Genomic DNA, 21,385 nt, shown 5'->3' on the forward strand with positions numbered 1-21,385 from the left:
CTAGGTTAGGTTAAACTGTTTCAGAATTTTTTTTAACAGAGGTTTGTGAAATGTGTGAATTTTTCTTGTTAGCAAAAATGCTGATGCACCTGCCATTGCGAGTGGAATAATTATTTAGTTTAGTTTCTCTGTAATTTCTTTTTTTTTCTTTTTTTGTTTTTTAAACTTTTAATGATGTAAACAAAAATATACCTAAAAGCGAAGCTTCTGGAAAAACCATTTGTTCTTCCCTGTCTTGTATTGTTCCTCAAATTTGACCTTGGCTTCCCGCCTTGCCTTGCGTTTTAGGGCTGGGTCTCTAAAGACATCCTTGTTGACAACAGTTTTGTCCAGGGGGATGTCCACAGAGTACCTTGTGGGCATCAGGTGGTTGTAGTTATAAACCTTCACAAAGGGCTTGATCTTGGATCTCTTAGCGACTTTCTTCTTGCCCATGGCAGCTGTCACTTTTCGGGGATAGCGGTCAATTCCAGCCACCAGGGCATGGCTGTAAGGGCGGTCTGAGGTGCCATCATCAATGTTCTTCACGATGACGGCTTTGCGTCCCGAGTAGCGTCCAGCCAGGATGAGCACCACTTTCCCGGGTTTCATGAACTTGCCCATTTCGACAGCGAGCAGCCGGTTCCCAGCAGAAAGGCTCTCTGTAATTTCTTATACTGCCATGTATTCTTTATGACTCTCCCACAGCTGCCTGACTCCCTATTTAGATCTGTACGTAGTTTCAAGGAGCACATCTGTCATCATCCTGCATATAATTAACAGTGTGTGAAGTAATGTTGTCTGAACTGCCACACAGGGATAATGGTTGGGTGATTTAAGGTGACCCCAACTGTCCTTTTCTGAAGGGTCATACATGATGGTTGTTAGTGCACTTCACCCTTCTCATTCAGAAGGAAGCAGCCAAGTGTCTGCATGCCTGGTTTTTGTTTCTTTACTATTTAGCATGATAATTTTCTACATTTGTTTTCCTTGTGTTCTAAATTAAAATCAGTTTCCCCTGGCATTTGTTGACATCACATTGGCTTCAGGCATTTTGCTTATGGAATCTGTAATTGAGTTACCAGGAGTCAGACTCAATCAGAGAATATATAGCTCGGTGGTAAAGTCATTACCTGGCATGTGAGGCCCTGGGTTTAGTCCAGTTCCATGTAAACAAAAACAAAGAGCCAAACCCCAGAGGAACTAATGTATTAGTTGAATATTTGGCAATGGATGGATTTAAGATGTTAGAAGTCAGAGTCCCTAAAATGTGGTTTGTAAATTTAGTGAACTTTGAATTGACAAAAATAAAGCAGCAGAGTTGGTAAGGAAAACTGAAACTCTTGACTTGTGGGTAAGGTTTTTCCTGATAGAGCCTTGGAAGGAAATGCTGAAGGCAGAGAAGCAAAGATGCAGGGAATGCTTCTGCAGATAGTCCCGTCTCCATGGTACCTTGGTTCCTGCTGGTCCCATGCTCTGCCACAGGGTGCACTGGCAGGCAGCAGGTGAGTTCCAACAAGAGAACAAGCCTTGGAATTGTAGTTGGAGGCTTGTAATTGTGGGCAAGTGGTTTAGCTCACTGTGCCTGTGTCCTTACCTGAGAAGAGAATAGTAGTAAGAGCCTCCAAGGCTGCCGGCTGCCCACTAGGCTGCTGTTATTTTAACTGTTTCCTTTTGAAGCCAACTGTCGGCAAATCCATTTTTGCTGTTGTTTCTTATGTTTGCCATTTGAGCCTCTGCTTATTCAGAGATCAAATCACTACATTGACTAGCCAAAGTAGTTGTTCACTTGAAATGCTAAGATTTATGGGAGAAAAGTGCAATTTACGTAATTAATGCTCAAATCAAGTTCAAGGACTAGTCTCAGTCTTGCCTAGAAGGTTTTAGAAATTCAGTCTCTGGTTCAACCTTAGCTCTCTTGGAAGGAGGAAGCTGAGGTTGATAGTTTGTATATACAGTATCAACATTTGGGACAAGGAAGCTGCAATTGAACTGCACACAGTGGTTTTAGCTAAATGGTCAGAGTTAGTCAAAGTCTCTGAATTTAGACCACTGTGTGCTGGATAGTTTTATGTCAGCTTGAAATAAGCTAAAGTCATATGAGATTAAATTTTAAAAAGGGTCTTCGTAAGATTGGATCCTATGCAAGCTCATAGGACATTAATTAATGATTGTTGGGGATGGGTTCAGCCCATTCTGCGTGATCCCATCCTAAACTGATGGTCCTGGGTTCTTGTAGGCTGAGCAAGCCAGTAAGCAGGCCTCTGCATCAGCTCCTGCCTTCAGGTTCCTGCCCTGTTTGAGTTTCTGTGCAGACTTCCTTCAGTGGTGAATAGTGGTGGAAGTATAAGCCAAATAAACTCTTTCCTCCTCAACTGGCTCTTTGGTCATGGTGTTTTATCGCAGCAATAGTAACCCTAATTAGGACAAATGACAAACAAGCTTTTGGCATTCTTTTGAGCCTGATCCAGGGAATTCCTATCATCCTCTCCACACCATGTGCTCGCTAGTTCCACATGCTGACATCACCATAACTGGTACCATCCCACATAAAGCAACCTCCTCACAATGTCTGTTGTAGAAACTGGGGTGTAAGTAAAGTGCCTATACTTAGTGGAAAGTTGCCTTATGCGTTGAACTGATACAGGCAGTGTACAGGGGTGAATGTTCTTATACATGTTCACTTTGAGAGTGTGCTTATCTCTGTGTGCATGCTTGGAGACAAGAGGTTGACTCCAGTATCTTCATTTATTGTTCCCTATGTTGTGGTTTGAGACAGGGTCTCCACTGAACCCTGGTAGAGTTTGCCATTTAGGCTGTCTTAGTTGGTATGCCCAGCGTCTACCTGAATGTTGGGATCTCAACTTGGGTTCTCATACCTATACAGCAAACCTTTAACTAATTGGTGCTGGGAAACCTCCTTCAGCCAATGGCCCTTAGGTTGGGCGTGGCCTTGAGAACCAAAAAGGCACAAGCTTACTTGTGCTCTCTCCCTTCTCTCCTCCCCTCTTTTCTCCCCTTCCCCTCTCCCCTCTTTTCTCCCCTTCCCCTCTCCCCTCTTCTCCCCCTTCCCCTCTCCCCTCTCTTCCCCCTTCCCCTCTCCCTTCTTCTCCCCCTTCCCCTCTCCCCCTTTCTCCCCCTTCCCCTCTCCCCTCTTCTCCCCCTTCCCCTCTCCCCTCTTCTCCCCTTTCCCCTCTCCCCTCTTCTCCTCCTTCCCCTCTCCCCTCTTCTCCCCCTTCCCCTCTCCCCTCTTCTCCCCCTTCCCCTCTCCCCTCTTCTCCCCCTTCCCCTCTCCCCTCTTCTCCCCCTTCCCCTCTCCCCTCTTCTCCCCCTTCCCCTCTCCCCTCTTCTCCCCCTTCCCCTCTCCCCTCTTCTCCCCCTTCCCCTCTCCCCTCTTCTCTCCCTTCCCCTCTCCCCTGTCCTTCCCTCTCCTCCCCTCTCCTCCTCCCTCTCCTCCCTTTCCCTTCTCCCGTTCTCCTTCCCTCTTCCCCCTTCTCGTCTCCTCTCATCTCTTTCATCTGGCTGCTGGATTTGGTTCCTGTTACCTGTTCCTGCAGAGCACTGTGATCTGTGAGTCCCCCTAAATAAAGAACCCATCATTACACCCATAGTGAGGTCTTATGCTTTGCACGTGTCCCCTAAAAGTCCATGTCTTAAATGCTTCATTTCCCAGGGTAGCATAGTGGGAGACAGTGGAACATTTTAGAGATAGGGCCTTAATAGAAAGCCCTAAAGTCACAGAGGCATGCCCTCCTAAGGGATTAAAGAACCAAGCCTTTCCTCTCCTCTCTGCTTCATGGACTATGTAGTCAGCAGTTTGCTTTGTCACAAGTCCCTGCCACATGTGCTGCCTTCCTCAAAGTCCCAAACCAACGGGGCTGCTTGATGTTGGACAAGAACCTTTGAAGCTGTAAGACAAATATACCTTTTGCTCTGGGCATACAGCTCAGCTATAGAGTACATACTCAGCATTGTACTTATTAGAGCCTTTCTCTCAAGTTTGATATGCCTTGTAGCATTTAATTTAATAGTATATGATTTCAGTAATTTGGCTTTTTTGGACTTTCCCTTAATCATTTAAGTTAGTTTCCATTGAAAATCTTTATTTTCATATTTAGTATTCCTTCCATTTATGTAATAGTTGGCCATAGAACTTTTGCAAGCATGCCTTGTGTGAACAGACTTGGGGAGGAAACAGGACTATTTCTTTGTATATATTGAACTGAGCCAGTGTTTAGATGTCAGAAGGTGGTCTGAGAACACTGGATGAAAGTGTGTCCCTTAAGCCAGAAAGTTCAAAGAGGGAACAGACAGCAATCTGGAGAGGACTTGGCAAATTTTTATTTCAGTGTTCATTTTGGCAAGTGACTTAAGATCCCAGGCTTGGGTGAAGGCATTCTAGTTTGTGGTCTGTGGAGTAAAATGTTTTATGAATACTAACTTGGAGTCGCTTGGCAGATATGTGCTGTGTCACAACATAAAAGCCTCTGTTCTCATGGAGCAAGGACACATTTTCCTTTGTCCCCGTGAATGCCACTTATTCTTGGTCTTTGAATTGTATCTAATACACCAATTCTATACCAGCCCTTGCAGGCTGACTGGAGATAGAGATGAAATGACCCAGAGACTCTCAGAGTGCTAACAAATTGTCTAACATTCTTCCCTAAAATTCACATTACAGACCAAATAAAACATTGCATTTTAAAATATATCTCATAAGTTTTTTTAATTGTGGGTTGTGTGTGTAAACGTGCATGTTTGCACGTGTGTAGGTGTGTGATGTGTTTGGGATGTCGTAGTCAGAAGGCAGTGTTGTGGAGTCAGTTCCTTCTACATGTTTGTCAGTTCTGAGGATTGAATTCAGTTGCCAAGCTTGCACAGTTTTCAATTCAACTTGGTGATTATTACTCAGAGAGCACTTGACAAAGACATTTTGACAAAAACCACAGTTGTTTGTTCATGAGTCTATATATATTGACTTCTCAAAAACAATAGAACTTTCACTGCCCAGTGTTTAGTGAGAAATTTAACAAAATGTGCTTGAGATTCAAAGACAAAGGATAAGGGCATGTGGAGAATGTGAGAAGAGGGGATGTGCGTGTTTGTGTGTGTGTTGTGTGCACATTGCACATTCCAGTGCACACATGTGATTATATTGTAGATGTGCACTTACTGATGTGCATGGGTAAAAGTCAGAGGACCCCCAGTATCTCTTTGCATTTTCCCTTGAGATGAGTGTGAATGGAGGTCTCTTGTTCACAACTAAGTATGCCTATGAGTTATTCTTGTGTTCTGCCTCTCATTTTGCCATAGACTTGCTGGGTTTACAGAGGCATCCTCCTCAGCAATTATTTGGGTTCTCAGAATCAAAACTCAAGCCTTTATAGTTGCACATCAAGTACTTTATCTATGGAGCCATCTTCCAGCCCTGAGAACATTTTATATATGCTGTTGTGCATGTTTTCCCTGATGCAGAAAGGTCATTGTAGCTTCCTTCCTTTTTTTTTTTTATAACAATTGATTTTTTTTTTTTTTTTGGTTTTTCGAGACAGGGTTTCGCTGTGGCTTTGGAGCCTGTCTCTGTAGACCAGGCTGGTCTCGAACTCACAGAGACCCGCCTGCCTCTGCCTCCCGAGTGCTGGGATTAAAGGCGTGCACCACCACCGCCTGGCAACAATTGAAATTTTTATATTTTGTATTCATTGGCTTTAAAATAATTTTATGCAATGTATTTTAATCATATTCTTTCTCCTTTTCAACTCCTCCCTACTTCCATACATATTTTTTTCTCTCTCACTCAAAAAATATAAATCCAACCAAACAATAAAAACCCAAAAAGACAAAAAAAATAGTAAAAACAAAAGGTACACAGAAACATGGAATCCATCTTGTGTTGGGCCCAACTACTTCTTCTGAGCATAGATCTGCCCTGGAGTGTGGTTTATATACCCAAAGATATCCATTGGGGAAATTTGATTTTCTCTGACAGTAGGTATCAAATGCAAACAGCTCCTTAGCTAGGGTTAGAATGTGTGTCTATTTTCCTTTCTTCATACTGAGATTTTGTTTGAACTTCTGCAGGTCTTGTATAGGCTTGTATAGGCAATCTCACATGTGCATCAAGACTGTTGTGTCTGAAAGACACTGTTGCTTTGGAGTTATCCACCACCTCTGGCTCTTAAGATCTTTCTATGTCCTCTTCTACGTAAATCCCTGGGGGTGGGATTTAAATCATCATCCGATTTATGACAAAGTGCCCCAAAGTCTCTCTGCACATTGTCTAGTTGTGGATTTCCATGTTGCTCACCATCTACTGCAAGGAGAAGCAGCTTTTCTGATGAGGAGTGAGTGATACACTGATCTATGGGTATAACAATATGTCAGTAAGACCATTTTACTGCTATGTTCCTTTAGCCGAATAATAGTGGTAGGTTTTCCCCCAAGGCCCAGAATGTATCTAGTTTCAATGTCTTGGCCACTTTGACAGTGTCTGGTATGGGTTGCATCTCATGCAGTGAGCCTTAAATCTATGTTTTTAAAGTGGTTGGTTACTCTCATAACATTGGAACCACTATTGCATCAGTATATCATGTAGGTCACTAATTATAGCTGGGTGTATTGACAATTCTGTTGCTTCTCCAGCACTGCATAGAGTAACCTCCAACACTGTAGTAATAGGGGGCGGCGGGGCTGCATTCCCAGCACCCCGGCCGCCTGCTCGGCTAGCTTATGCCCCGAAATAACTACACGGAAACTGTATTCTTTTAAACACTGCTTGGCCCTTTAGCTCTAGCCCTTACTGGCTAATTCTGATATCCCAATCAACCCATCTCTAATAATCTGTGAGAACCGGTCTTACCGGGAAGATTCTAGCCTAGTCCATCCTGGGTCGGAGCTTCATGGCGTGTGTCTGCCCAGGAGCGGGGCATGGCGTCTCTCTCAGGCATCTGCTCCCGAGAGGAGAGCTGTCGAGTCTGAGCTCACTTCCTCTTCCTCCCAGCGTTCTGTTCTGTTTACTCCACCCACCTATGTTCTAACCTATGAAATGGGCCAAGGCAGTTTCTTTATTATAATTAACCAATGACCTTCCTCCATCACAACACCAAGAATGCTAGGCAGTAGGCACCTTTCTTTCTTGATGAAGAGAAGATGCTGCACTGCAAGCATTTGAAGCCTAGCCTGGGTGATGTCTCTGTGCTGCATTTAGTCATCAGAATCTCTTTTTTTCTATGAACTGAAGGTGGTTGCCCTCTTCATCTACAAGATGGGATTGATAGGGCTTACCTCTTGGGGCATCTCTTAAGTGAACTATTATACTGTAATACTTTTAATTCAGCACTATGTTTGTACCTGATATATGTAGCATTTATCATTTCAAAAATACTGAGGTGAATTTTGTGGGTCATTCCCCTTGAGCCTGACGCTTCTGTTTATGCAGGGCTAATGCCCCTTGTTGGGCAATAGCACTTCTGGGCACATTATTCAGGGCTATTTCCTTCCATCTCTTACTTAAAATACCTCCAAAGTACGGGGAAATTATAGTTAACAGACTCATAGCCATTTGCTTTCATCTTGGCCTCTGTTGTTTGGTGAACCACTGGCCAATAATGAGCTGTAAATTTCTCTGTGTTCTGTAGAGTCCCATTTGGAAACTGAGCTGCCAAGCTCCCCCTCCTTCTCCACTCCTCTCATTCTCAGCAGCAGCATTGTTGCTGCACAGCCTTCCTGGCTCCAGCCTCTGGCCCTGCCTTCCAGGATAGGATTGGCAAACTCAGCATCTACTGCCCTGCTTGTCATCAGCAGTCCCAGAGATATTTGGTGGTTTAGGTCTCCTGGTGGCTTTTTATCTTATCTTACTTTGTTCTCATTACAGCAGGATTCTCTAACATGGAAAAAAACAAACAAAACAAAACTTCCCAAAGGAATTGTTTATCCTTGTAGATCTCACAAAATACCCAAGCTATGTAGGAGGAGGGAAAACATTGTGTACCTCATTTCTACAACCTTCTTTCTGAAAAGGGCAACTCATATAAAGAATTCACATTGGAGTGAAGGATTCATAGCCTGAGGAGGCATCTGAGTAAAGTTATTTTAAGAGCTTCACGTTGCATGTTTGGATGGCCCAAAGTGTAGACCACTTTGCTGCTTTGGAGGCTACTGCCTTCCCTGTGGTCCTGGCATTCCTTTGTACATAAGGACCACTGGATGGATTTGTTTAGAAATATAGGAAGTAGTATGTTGATTGCTTTATTTAGTTCCCCAGGAAGGTTAAAATACAAAGTGTGTCTCTAGATAAGATCGCAGAGTTCTGGTTAGGTTTTGCTGTGATATTTGCTTTTCTGCTGTTGCTAGATTAGTATTGAACTTGTGAGTTGAAGGCTCTTCCTGCATCAGCATCCATGCAATGATGCTCAGAGGCTTGCCCCACTGTGTCTGGTTTGCTAGTAATTGTCGATATGAATCAAATATGGCCCTTATCAAAGTGGACAGATGATGAGATGCTTTGCATAAAACTAATGTTTTGTAAAGCAGTGCATTCGTCTCACAAGATTTGTAGCATTGAATTCATGAAACAAATTGTTCATCAGACTATGGGAAAGTATTAGAATGAAAAGCAGTGTTTATTGACTTTGCAAGAATAAGGGAAAAGAAACAGGTGTGGTGGCACCCAGGAGACAGAGATAGGTGCATCTCTATAAGTTGAAGGCCAGTCTTGTCTACATAGAAGGTTTGTGGACAGCCAGGAATGAATATATATAGATATAGATATAGATATATAGAGAGAGCCTGTTAATAACAAAAAAATCCAGCAAATGCACACACACACAATTTTGTTTCTATGAACCTTCAGGGTCCTGCTTTTAGTTAAAAAGCAACATGGAATAAGAGCATACTTGTGATGTAAAACATTTCTTTTAAAAAGTAATGTGCAGAATAGAGGTGCTGAAAGCCCAATAACTACTGATCTTGTACAATGAATTCCTACCATAGCAGACAATGGTGAGCCTGGTGATGACACAATTAATAGTTAATACCGCTGAAAATACTTCTTCTCAGAGTAATAATAAAAGCCTTGCTCTTTCACTTAGACTCTTGCATTGCTTGTGTTTGGATATTTGAAATGTTCTTTAAATAAAACAAAAGTAAGACCAATATTATCTGTCAGGGAGAAAGGGGAATCATAAGTCTGGGAATTGCTTTAGGCAGCTTAAGTGTTATAGGGACAAAAGTGTGACTCATTTTACTGAGGCACCCCCACTCCCACGCTTTCACTGGTTGGAGCCCTTTAAACAGGACTTGGATGAGTAAGACAGCAGTTGGAGAAGGAACGACAGGGAACTGGAGGAGGTCCAGGCAAAGGCTTCCTGGAACACTTGGCAGTCATTTAGAAGCCCCCAGTGCTGTGTGTTCTCTGTGGAGGATGGGGAGGCAGGAACTGGTGTTAGGAGGTGAACCACTTTTGAGAGACCAAAGCTAAATGGTAATGGGCCTGCTGTGCCACTCCGAAGGCAAGGAGAAACTGCCAGTACCTAATCAGGTCCCATAACCATGGTGTCCAGCCTGCCAGCCCTCACACCTGCCTCTGCATAATCCTCCCCTTTGGCAAACTCCTATGCACCTAGTAAGTCTCTGTTAGGACAATTGCTAGAAAAAATACAAACCAGAAAATGGTACAAACTGATGTGAGTGGAAAATGGAGTCATCTTTTGGCTACTGCTGGGTCCTGGTCTATCAGCTACCTTGGAGGGCCCACCCATCAGCCTTTGTCATCAAGATTCAGTGTATTTCCTTGCTTTTCACTTCCACCAGTGCCTCCTGGCAGCATCTCTCTCAGCAGCTGTGGTTTCAGCTCTCGTCTCTCTAGTCATCTTCAGATGAACACAGGCAACCCTAATTTTAGAATCAAGCTGTATAACTGGAAACAGTGCTGGTCAAAGATTACTCTGGACTGATCAGAGAGGGAGGGTTCCCAAGGAGAAAGTATTCCAGTATTTAAAATGCTGTACTTAATGTTTGGCCTGCATGAATGTCATAAACCGTGTGTGTGTGTGTGTTGCCCTCAGAGGCCAGGAGAGAGGATCATAAACCGTGTGTGTGTGTGTGTGTGTGTGTGTGTGTTGCCCTCAGAGGCCAGGAGAGAGGATAAGATACCCTGAAACTGGAGTTACAGATGGTTGTGAGCTACTAGGTGGGTGCTGGGAGTCTGTTTTCTTAAGGAGCTTACTTTGAAGTGGACCAGCTCAGGGTCAGACTAGTAAACTAGTAAACTCCAGTTTACAGTGAATCTTGAGTTCTAGATGCATCATTATACAAAGAAGTGTAAATGTCAGATCCAATTTGAATTTTTATATGAAATTTTGGGTTTTATTTAGTTTTCTGGTTTTAATTTTAAAAAAAAAGAAACCAATTTTACTATCATGTGCCTATAAGCATGTGAAAGAGGGCTCCAGGGCTAACTCAGCAGTAGGCTACTTGACTTCCATATGCAACAGGGATCTGTGAAGTATTTCCCATGGTTGTATCAATCCACGCAAACCACCATAGAGAGTAGGATTCTTCCTTAGTTATTACATTGTATCTGTATGACTCTTTACTCTGTTTATCCACTTTCCATCCCTGTAACAAATACTCCAGATAATGAGTTTAAGAAGAAGACAGCTGTACTGGAGATTTGGCCCAGCTGTTGAGAACCCTGACTGTTTTTCCAGAGGACTGGTGTTCAACTCAGAGCATCCACGTGGTGGTTCACAACCATCTGTAATTCCAGTTCCAGAACATCTGATGGCCTCTGTATGGTCCTCGGGGGTTGTTAAAGGATAGGGACAGACCACTGAAGTCTAGTAAACCAGATGCAAACTTTATTCCAGGAAAAAAATTAAAATTAAAAACATAAATCTCCATGGGGGCACAAAACGCTTATCAGCTAGCTGATATCACAGCCAGAGATGGACTTGTAAGGCTATGGCAAAGGACACTTTCTGAATTCACCCTGTTTATAGAAAGAAGAAACAAGCATTAGGCAATAACAAAAGAATCTTTACAATCTTGAGGAAAAACTTAGACACAAATTGCCTTTCTCTGCAGTTTCCGGTAACAGGGTTTTTAGTTTTATTTTGGGTCTTTGTTTCTCCCCGGCACTCCCTGATGGTATTTACCAATGCTCTGCACGCTACACTAATGCTGCCAGTTTCATGTAGCAGGGACAGCACATACCCTAAAAGTCACATACATCTCACCCTCTAAAGGTTAATTCAGCTCATACCCGTTGTTGATCATGGGTGGCCGGGGTGTTATCTTAGGGCTAATTCTCAGTTTGCAGAGGGATGTTTCAGTCTTATAAACATTTGTAAAGCAAAGTAACCCACTGTGAATAGTTAATCCTCAAGCTTCCAAGAAAGCTGCTGACAGCCTGGTCTCATTCCCCTAGGTTTACAACTCTGTATTTCTTTATTTATACATTTTTATTTCTGAAATCTACATTTCTATATTCTTATTCTTGGACTCTTCATATGGGCATTGCATGCATGTGGCACACATACACACCAGCAAACTACCCATACACATAAAATAAAAATAAATAAAACAAATCTTTAAAAAAAGAAGAGTTGCTAGGCAGTGGTAGCACATGCCTTTAATCCCAGCACTCAGGAGGCAGAGGCAGGCGGATCTCTGTGAGTTCGAGGCCAGCCTGGTCTACAAGAGCTAGTTCCAGGACAGGCTCCAAAGCTACAGAGAATCCCTGTCTCTAAAAACCAAAAGGGGGGGGAGGTATTTTGTTTTAAAAATATTTTTATTATTTTTGAATTTTCCTTTGTTTGAGGAATACTACAAGGGTGAAAGGTGGATCTAGAGGGACTGAGAAGTGGATGAGAAAGCCGGGCGGCGGTGGCGCACGCCTTTAATCCCAGCACTTGGGAGGCAGAGGCAGGCGGATCTCTGTGAGTTCGAGACTAGCCTGGTCTATAAGAGCTAGTTCCAGGACAGGCTCCAAAACCACAGAGAAACCCTGTCTTGAAAAACCAAAAAAAAAAAAAAGTGGATGAGATTAGGGTGTGTGATGTGAAATTCCCAAAGAATCAATAAAATAAATGTTAAAAAATAAAAAGGGGTTTATTTCTTTTTTTTTATTTTTTTTAATTTATTTATTTATTAAGGATTTCTGCCTCCTCCCCACAACCGCTTCCCATTTCCCTCTCCCTCCCCCGATCAAGTCCCCCTCCCTCATCTGCTCGAAGAGCAATCAGGGTTCCCTGACCTGTGGGAAGCCCAAGGACTGCCCACCTCTATCCAGGTCTCGTAAGGTGAGCATCCAAACTGCCTAGGCTCCCACAAAGCCAGTACGTGCAGTAGGATCAAAAAAAAGAAATAAACTGACTGACTTAAAAAAAAAAAAAAAAAAAAAACCTGTAAAGGGGACAGTAATTTCAAAGCGTTTGAATATAGTTGAAAACTAAATTAATGTGAATTTGAAATAAAGCATAAACAGAAAAAATAAATAAATAAAAATAAATTAAAAGGGGGGAAGATTAATTTGGGCTCATCATTTTATTTAATTAACTTTTTGAGATTCCAGTTCATGATCAACTGATCTTGTCTCTTTTGGGCCAGTTCATGAGGCAGCACAGCACATCAGAAGTCTGTAGCTGAGAAATTTACTTAAATTGTTGCCAGAACCCTGCAGGTGTCACATAGGGAAACCAACCAGTCAAAGAGATAAGAATGAAAACTCAGTACAGATTGACTTTGTCAACCTGAATCAGACTTCAGGAAGTCTAATGCTAGGCAGTTCATTGTCAGCGTATTTAAAACATGGTATAATTTGAGAAAAGGTTTCCAGGCAACAATCGGTTCGATCAGTCCAATTCCAGGTACACAATAAAGCTTAAGTGTGACTACATAGAAACTCTTCCACAAAGTACCTGTGACCGTGAGGGTGGGCTTTATAGCTTAAAGGCCTAGAAGGCCTAAAATCTAGTGTGGTCTCTGAGCTATAGCATAGAGGTTAGCAGGCTATAAAGTGCATGTGACATCTCCCTAGGGGTGGGTAGTGGTCTAGGGAGGGAATAATCATCTTGGGAAGTTAGGTCACCAGGGCTTTTACAGCCTCTACTCTGAGCTCTCTGGGTGGAATTCAGGGACTTGATTTTATCTCCTCCATTGGGTAGATACCCCTGTGTGATTAACACTCCTGGTTTTCTTAGTTCTTCTCTGTGAGCATAAGGACCTCTGTGCCTCCAACGCCATGACTTGAAGATCTTCCTTCAGGCTTCACCTCTCAAAGTCCACCTTCTCCTTGCAGCACCTCACTGGGGGTTATGAACTCATCAGGAGAATCTTTGGGTTATAAGCAACATGTAAGATGCAAACTGTAGCAGTTGTCAAAGGAGAAACTTTTAGGTATAGTCACTAGTTAATACAAACTAATGTCTACATTAATAAGATACATAGCAAAGAATATTAGTCAGGTAGGGTTGACAAAGGGCACAAGCCATTGTGATACCTGAGATTGTTCTTGCCCTTATTTTAGTTTGCAAAAACATATGCATTTATTGAACACCTAATGTATGTTGAGCACTGTGATAATTTGTATGATATAGAGGATGAATATACTTTGTCTAAAATACTTGAGACCAGAAGTGTTTCAGATTTCTGATATTTTCTTCAATATTTTGAATATTTGTTTATATATAGCGAGATATCTTGAGTGGGATACAAGCCTAGTCTGACTGATTTCATATATACTATATATATATATATATATATATATATATATATATATATATATATCCTGAAATTCTGGCTACACTTGGAATGTACCTACATTTTATCTGACTTGTCACATGAAGTCATGAGTGAAATTTCACATTCTGGCATTATTCTGGCATTAAAAATGTTTTGGAGTTTGTATTTTAAACTTTTGGCAAGAGATACATGTATGTTTTTATAGGATTTTCAGATGCAACTAAAATACGGTACCTAGCAGAGAGAGAGAGAGAGATGTTGAATAGCTATTTGTTGAAAGAATGACTGAAGTGTTAGAGTGACTAATTCTGCACAAGAAAAGTGACATGTAAGGGGTGTCTTGAAGAATGTGTTAAATTATGTCATTGTATAAAACTATTCTAAGCAAAAGAATAACTAGATGGGGCATAAAGCATTGAGCTGCAGGTAGTTCAGAAGAGTGATGAAGGGCACAGCATGTGGGAGGTTGGGCAGTAGAATGAGAGAACCAATGAGATTGGAGCATGAATCTGAAGACACCAAGTACCACTTTGCACAAGGAGGAATTAACAAAGCAAGCAGATGTGTGACATTGATGAGGAAGGAGAGCTATTTACATCCTGTGCACTAGCTAGCAGAAGACTGTCTGGGGTAGAGAGGAGCTGTGGAGCTGCCGAGAGCTGTCAGCCACACCAGCTCAGCCTCCAAGCACCTCATACTCTGCTCACATAATTCAAGGCGTATTTGTCTGTAGCACTTCTTTCTTCTCTGTGTCCCGAAGGGTTGCTTCTTTGGCTCATCACCTACTCTTAGATACTTAATTCCCCTTGCTCCCTCACCTGGGAAGCTGTCACAGTCACGTTACTTTGAAGGCATGGCCACTGGCAATGCACACTTCCACCATGTGTGCCCCAGTGTGTGGTGAGCTGTGAAGAGATGAAGTGTCATGAGCTCTCCTGAGCAGAGCTTTTGTGGTGTGCAGTGATGCAATAGAATTCTTCACTGAAGAAAAGCGGCCTTCCCCAACTACACGAAGCTAAACTGAACGGGTCATGAGAGGTCCCAAGGACGCCAGTAAATTTTTATCTCATCAGATTCTCCATATCTTTGGTCAGTTAAGTACCCCAAATGTGGAGATCAAATAACTAACTCTGCTTCTATAGGAGTATTTGTTGTGTGGCTGAGGAAATGGGAGTATTAAAGAGCTAATAAATGAGTGTTTGGTTTCATAGTAAATTGGGATGAGGCCAAAAATGGCGTCCTGTCTGTGTTTTGTTAAAACTACAGTTTGGCAGACTTCCCCCCGCTATTCTGAAAGTTTGTTCCCATTATACTTTTTCAGAAAGGAGGGACAAGAACAGTCCCAATACCCCAGGGTATTAGGAACATTTGTGATATTTGGTAATTTATGACAAGAACTTAAGAAATATGAACCTATGCCAGGTATAGTGGAATATACATAGGATTGCCTCACTTTGAAAGATGAGGTAAGAGAATGGTCAATTCAAAGCACAAGGCACACAGCAAAGCCATATTTTAAAAACAAAACAAAGCAGAAAGTACCTTCTATTACCTTCAGTTTATTAGTGAGATAATTAAGACTCAGCAATTGAGACTTAGTGGAGACTCCTGAATCCAAAACCCACCCCCATTATTCTATTGTGTACTAACTTATATCAGTCACATTTGTGTGTGTGCGTGTGCATGTGTGTGATGTATATCCCTGAGAGAGTTCAAACAGTTTTCAGGAAAAGCAGATAAGGAAAAGGAACAGAACAGTTTTGTTAAAACCTCTGATTGCTTTGAACTTTATGGAGATTGTGAATAGACAAAAAAATCTGTCAGTGTGTAGAAAACTTAGTTTAAGTTCAAGTAGGAGGCTTCCCTTTTGTGATGTAAATCAACATGGAATTGCATTGATGTAGGCTATCTGTTAACTCATGGGGGTCTTGTAAAACAGTAATAAATATGCTTTCTATTTGCAGTTCCAGCTGGCCTCTATAAATTAGAAAAATAAATGGGTACTGGTGAATCTGCAGTCTGTGGAGCTACTCAATAGGTGTTCCCTCAAGAGCTAGTTGTACGTCTGTGCTGCTTGCTCAGAGGGTAATATATCTAGGATGTGCATTACAAAGAAACAAAATACAAATTTTTTGGTTCCCAGAGGCCTAACATGGTTCCCACTTCTTTAGATTATACCGGATAATTTATGAGACATGAAACTGATAAAAGACGGAATGACACCCTATAATTCAATACAGTAACTCACAAAAGTTCTCGGGAATCAGTTTGGCTTTCAGATATATTAACAGTTTGTGAGGGAAGGAAGCCAGATCATATATACATACATGTTTGCACAGATGCATACGCTGTCCAGAGATGTGTTTCAGGAAGGAAGCGAGATCATTATACACATATACATTTGCACAACTCACACTATCCAGAGATGTGTTTCAGGAAGGCCTCCAGATAATATATACGTGTAAGTTTGCACAGTTGTGCACACTTGCCAGAAATGTGTTTCTGTTTGTATTTTTACCGCATAGGCAGTTTGCAAGGGGATGAGAAAGTGGGAGACAAGAGATTGAAATTTGTGGAACTGTTCTTTTAGAGCTGAATTCCAGAGCACCTAAATGAAAAGAAAATAATATAACCCACCAGATGCTTGTGTCTGGCTAATCTTTAAGAGGATGGGAGGTGACGGTGACCTGAGACAACTCTGAATCTTTCTTCCAGATGCTCATGGGCCTATGACATTCCTTCCCAGGCCCAGTCAGGCTTGAGCAGAATCATGAGCATTTTCGACATGCATGACTTCCTGCATGCCTTCATCTTCTATTCTGTCTTTTTGTTGTTTATATAACACATTAATTGTTGAATTACTTGGGACTCAGATAACACAGTTCGATCATACTTAGCTTTCTCTTTCATTCTAGATTTAGGCAACACTTCACTCCATAGAGCAGAATTGTGTTCCAGTGACCCCAGCAGAGGAGGATGGGTTTATGCAAATAGGTTGACGGAAGAAAACAAAAATGGGTGGACTGGTCATTTCCAAGTTACTTTACTTGTCAGGTAGGGTAGGGAGAAAGAACAACTGGAAAATGACTTCTTGGTGAACATCAGGTCACTTTCTTTTCAAAGGATGAAGATAGTGGGAACTTTATCCTCATGTCTGTTATGAAATTAGCCTGTTGGAAATTTTGGTTGCTACCTCTCTCTAACCTGATTTCCTTGGTGTTTAGAAGGCTAAGTTTCAGCTAAATGATAATGAAACTTTAGCACAAAGGACTCCATTTTAAATTTTGCTCTAGTCTGCTGAAGCCCCGTCTAAAAACAGTGACCTTGGAATTTTTATTTAACATTTTCAAGCTACCTTCCAACATGTTTTATTTCTGAGATCTCTTTATTTTTGTGCCAGGAGGATCAAGGTGACCTTCAGTTTTGCCTTGGAAGTTGTAGTGTAATGTCTATTTCTCTTAACCCCAGCTGCAAACTGGGATCACCTGGGAGAGATTTTGATCACTTATGAAATGCAGATGCTTGGCCATGTGCCTGAACCAGCCTGCATGGTTTAGGGTTATGTGGCATCATTTGAAAAAAACAAAACAACGAAACTCTGTAGCCGTGGTAGAAACCTCTTCTCTGAGGAATGCTCCTTTTTAGTACAATATCCTCTTAATGCCTTTCCCCCAAAGCCACAACACACTCCCCAAATTAAAACCTTTATCTCGTCAGTACATTGCTGCAATTCTGGATACTCTTTATAACTATATAAAATATAAGCGAATCTGTTGAATCTACATACTGCTTAAAGATTTGAAGTTTGCCTGGGTATTATGGCACATGCCTTTAATCCAAACACTTGGCAGACATAGGCAAGTAGATCCCTATGAGTTCAGGGGCAGCCTTGTCATGTAGCAAATTCCTGGCCAGCCAAGGCTGCTTAGTGATACTGTCTCTAAAAAAAAAAAAAGAAAAGAAAGAAAGAAAGAAAAAAAAGTTTTTGAAGTCTGCTTGTGACTTGCCAAGGGCTGAACTGTAACTTGTCTCTTTGAATGTTAAAGATAGATTTTTAAGGTGCAGAACATTACAAAGAGGAAACAGAATTTCCGTTACTCTTTGTCACTGTTTTAAGCCTCTTATTGTTCCCTGTTTCCTTTCAAAGATTTTGATCACATTGATTTATGAAAACACTTATTTGGGTTTACATGAGTAACCTCTTGATTTTATAGCTAAGAAATGAGTTTGTCTATCCTGAGACAAGTCAATTTGTAACCTTTAGGGGAGAGTCCCTGAAGGCATGAATGTTACCCTTGTCTGTAGTGAGGAACTGTACTTACACAGAAGGAACTTCAATATTTAAAGACACTTTGCTTAATAACAACTGTGGGTTGGGTTTACGATTAAATGAAAATGATCATTGCACTATGCCTGATTCTGTGGTTTCTTTTGCTCTTTGTCTGTCTTGAATATACAACACTATTTCTGTCTTATAGATGTGGCAGCTGTTAGACATGCCATGCATGTTTCCTGGGAATTGGGTGGTAATTTTACGTACAATAACTGTTGATTGGCTTGCCCAAGGATGTTTTCTTTTATAAATTTGTCTTCCCACAAAAAGGGTTAGATTGGAGACTTTGCCCCAATTACTAAAAACTGGCTTTGAATGTGCAGTGTGTCAGCTATGGCTGTTGCTGTAGGCAGCTGCACACTGTGTGTTATTAGCCTGAGTGCATAGTAACTGTTTCACAGCAGGGATTGTGAAAATTGCTTAAAAGAGAAAACACATTTTCAGAGAGCAAGAATTGGCCCGTAAATTAAACAAACAAATAAAACAACGACAACAATAAAAAACAGCACAAATGTTAAATCTTAGGATGTTAGATTTGTGGATCTCTTACTTAGAAATGACGATTTGGGTATATTTTCAGAACTACTTGCCTTTATTTTTAATTACTTGGCATATCAGTTATCTGAATTAGGATTCTAGTTCTTGGAGAGAATTTAGATTATAATGCTAACACAGTTTATTTTAAAATCCCACCAAAGTTTTGCTTGTTCCTTGCCTATATGTTTGCCTACGGAGAGTGTAGGGTGTCTTTTCCCTAAGAGGTGAAATTCTGGAAGCCCCCTCATGTGATGAGCACACAGTTTTCCATATTCTTTATGTAACAAAGCTCACATAAGCTGAAATGTTAATGCATATTTCATCTGAGTTTGCAATTGGAGCACTCAAAGCAAGGATGAAAAGCCCTCTACTCCCTGGAGTCTTTGTGCCCCACTGTGAAAAGGGCACTGCCCCAGTACAATGCTGGGGGAGATATCCTCCGGGCTGTCCTTCTGCTTCTAGACCCCTCTGAATAGCAGCAATTTGCCGCTACCCCCCTTTCAGAATCCTTTCTTGTCTTGTCGTGGTGATAAATGGTGGGTGTATACTGCTTAATGAGGACTGTGATCATGTAAAATCACCTCTGATTAAAGAGTAGCTCAGTGGGCACATTATTCTCATGGGAGGCATGTTACTGGGGTGGGGTTCAGTGAATTCCCTTTCATGTCCAGGGGGTAAACTGTGCTCCACCATCAGTTAAAGACAATTGGAAATACTTTCTGACTTCAGGGGGAATAGTTCCCCAAATATGATGTATTCCATCTAAATAGAGAAAGCTTGGCATTAGTCTACAGATATAACTCCTTGGGTTGTTTGCAGTGCCCTTGACTTATAAGGCATACAAATCAATGTAAAAGAGACTTTCGATGTAGCTGATAGTCATGGAAGATTTTATGTAAAATTATAGAGAGAAGTAGTTGGCGCCTGCTTTCTGATACTGCACCAATTTGTTATTTTCCCACTTAAACTTTAACAGAGTTTAATTTTTGTTAACAAAATCTAATACATGTGTGGGAAAGCCTATACCTTCCTGGGTTTTCCCATTCTATACAGTGCTACTATTAGATTATAGTCTAAGACAGGAGGGGAGAACCATGCCTCCTCATGTGTGGCCACTGTTGAGATCCTAGAACTGCAATAGGCTTTCATGAACTCTCAGTAGTTATAAGTGCATTGGTTGGCAATGATACTTCATGCTCTGAGCACCTTCCCCTCCTATCAGTGCTGAAAAAATGGTTCTTAAACAATTCTCACTTGTTAGCTTTGGGTTTTAGTTTATTCTGAATTTTTAACTGATTACTGAGTTAGGTTGCAATTCATTAAATAAGGACTCAACCTATAGAGGCAGCCTCAGGAAAATTTTATTTTAATAAGACATTTACATTAAAACAAAGTAGTATATTATCTGTAATTCAAATTTAACTACCATTAATACAAGAAAGAATAAAACAAGAAACAAGGAAGAGTAAGCTTTGGAAATGTAGTGGAGGTGCTGAGTGAGTGAAGAGAGAATAGTGATGTCGTGATGATTCCTGAGCCCTCACACTGTGAGGAAAGTTGAGCTCCAACCAGTTTACGATAAACTAAAAAAAAATGAGAAGTTAGGCTAGGAACAATAAGGGAGGATTGGAATGAAAATACTCTCTATTCATAGATGACAAGTGGGTTCCTTTCGACTTGGGACAATGAAACAGTACACTGCGCTTAGACTCTCTGGAGATTACTTGGTTTGATACCTTTGTTTCCCCTAGAGAGAAATTTTAACTTTAATATTATGAAACTAGATTACCTAGCCACATTTTCACTAAAATGTAGATGCAAAATGGAGACCAAATTAACGTCCCCTGACCTGTTATTTCTGAAACCTGCTTTATCAGTACTTTGTTATACTGTAAGTTTGGAGTAAATCAATGTAAAAACAAGTATTTTTCATAAAATTGAGCTATCAGAAAAGAGAATAATTGGCATGATTTTTTAGGTTGTTTTGTGTTAATAACCTTGGTTAGACATCTACAACTCTGACCTTGTGCATATATTTGATTTTTTTAACTTATTCATTTACAGAAATATTGTCTAGTTTGAACTTGCTCTGTGATGAAAATGAGCTAATTGTGTGTAGTTTGAGTAAAAGGAACAAATCAGATTTTTACATGTTTTATAGTCCTCATGGGTTAATACCTCTAGTTATGAAGCATATCCTAGTATATTTTCTATATATCAAAATTATACAGATTAGTGAGAAGTCATCTTCGTAACCACCCATGGATATATGTGCCAATAAGATCGAGATATAATTATGAGATTACATATACTCATCACATGAGATTACATTACAATGGAGGTGTTGGGGAGACACCATAGTTGCTTTTGCACATGTGAAATTACAGACAGGAACAGCAGTTTCTAGAGTCAGTGGTCCCACAGGCCTTGCCTGGATGGGATTCTCCTCCATCAAAGAATCATTCCTCCCGTGGATTGACATCTGAATACTAGTTGTCACCTGTTGCAGCTCCCATGGCCTCTGAAACTGCCACTACCAATGATGATTTCAGACTTCATGAGAGAGCTTGTCTCAAAAAATTTGGTGGAAGACACTCTTCATTGACCTCTGGCCTCCACACATCTGTGCACACCTACATCTAAGAACCTGTACAACATGAACACACAGGTGTATGTGCACACACAGAAGCCAGTTACTTTGTATCAGCACAATAGCAAAGATGCTTTAAGTCATCTTACAAATCGCCTGGATCTCACCTATCATAGACCTGAGGTATAAATGTTTTTAACTAA

The 21,385-nt window shown here is 41.1% G+C and overlaps 2 protein-coding genes across 4 annotated transcripts in view; one reads left to right on the forward strand and one right to left on the reverse strand.

Annotated features, from left to right (window-relative positions):
• The window catches only part of Dclk2 (doublecortin like kinase 2), a 123,984-nt gene that overhangs the window by 33,682 nt on the left and 68,917 nt on the right, over positions 1 to 21,385 (forward strand). The gene's annotated exons all lie outside the window — the stretch shown is intronic.
• Positions 149 to 615, reverse strand: LOC121452744 (60S ribosomal protein L27-like). The gene has a single exon (XM_041658987.1). The coding sequence runs from the start codon at positions 601 to 603 to the stop codon at positions 193 to 195; it is 411 nt and encodes a 136-aa protein (XP_041514921.1). The 5' UTR covers positions 604 to 615; the 3' UTR covers positions 149 to 192.

Source organism: Microtus oregoni, unplaced genomic scaffold, assembly GCF_018167655.1.
Source record: "Microtus oregoni isolate MIOR12 unplaced genomic scaffold, Mior012 000010F_ref0000083, whole genome shotgun sequence".
NCBI classification, from domain to species: domain Eukaryota; kingdom Metazoa; phylum Chordata; class Mammalia; order Rodentia; family Cricetidae; genus Microtus; species Microtus oregoni.

Bases quoted from the DNA above. Each gene is read 5' to 3' on its own strand.
- LOC121452744 (XM_041658987.1), bottom strand. From the start codon at position 603: ATGGGCAAGTTCATGAAACCCGGGAAAGTGGTGCTCATCCTGGCTGGA.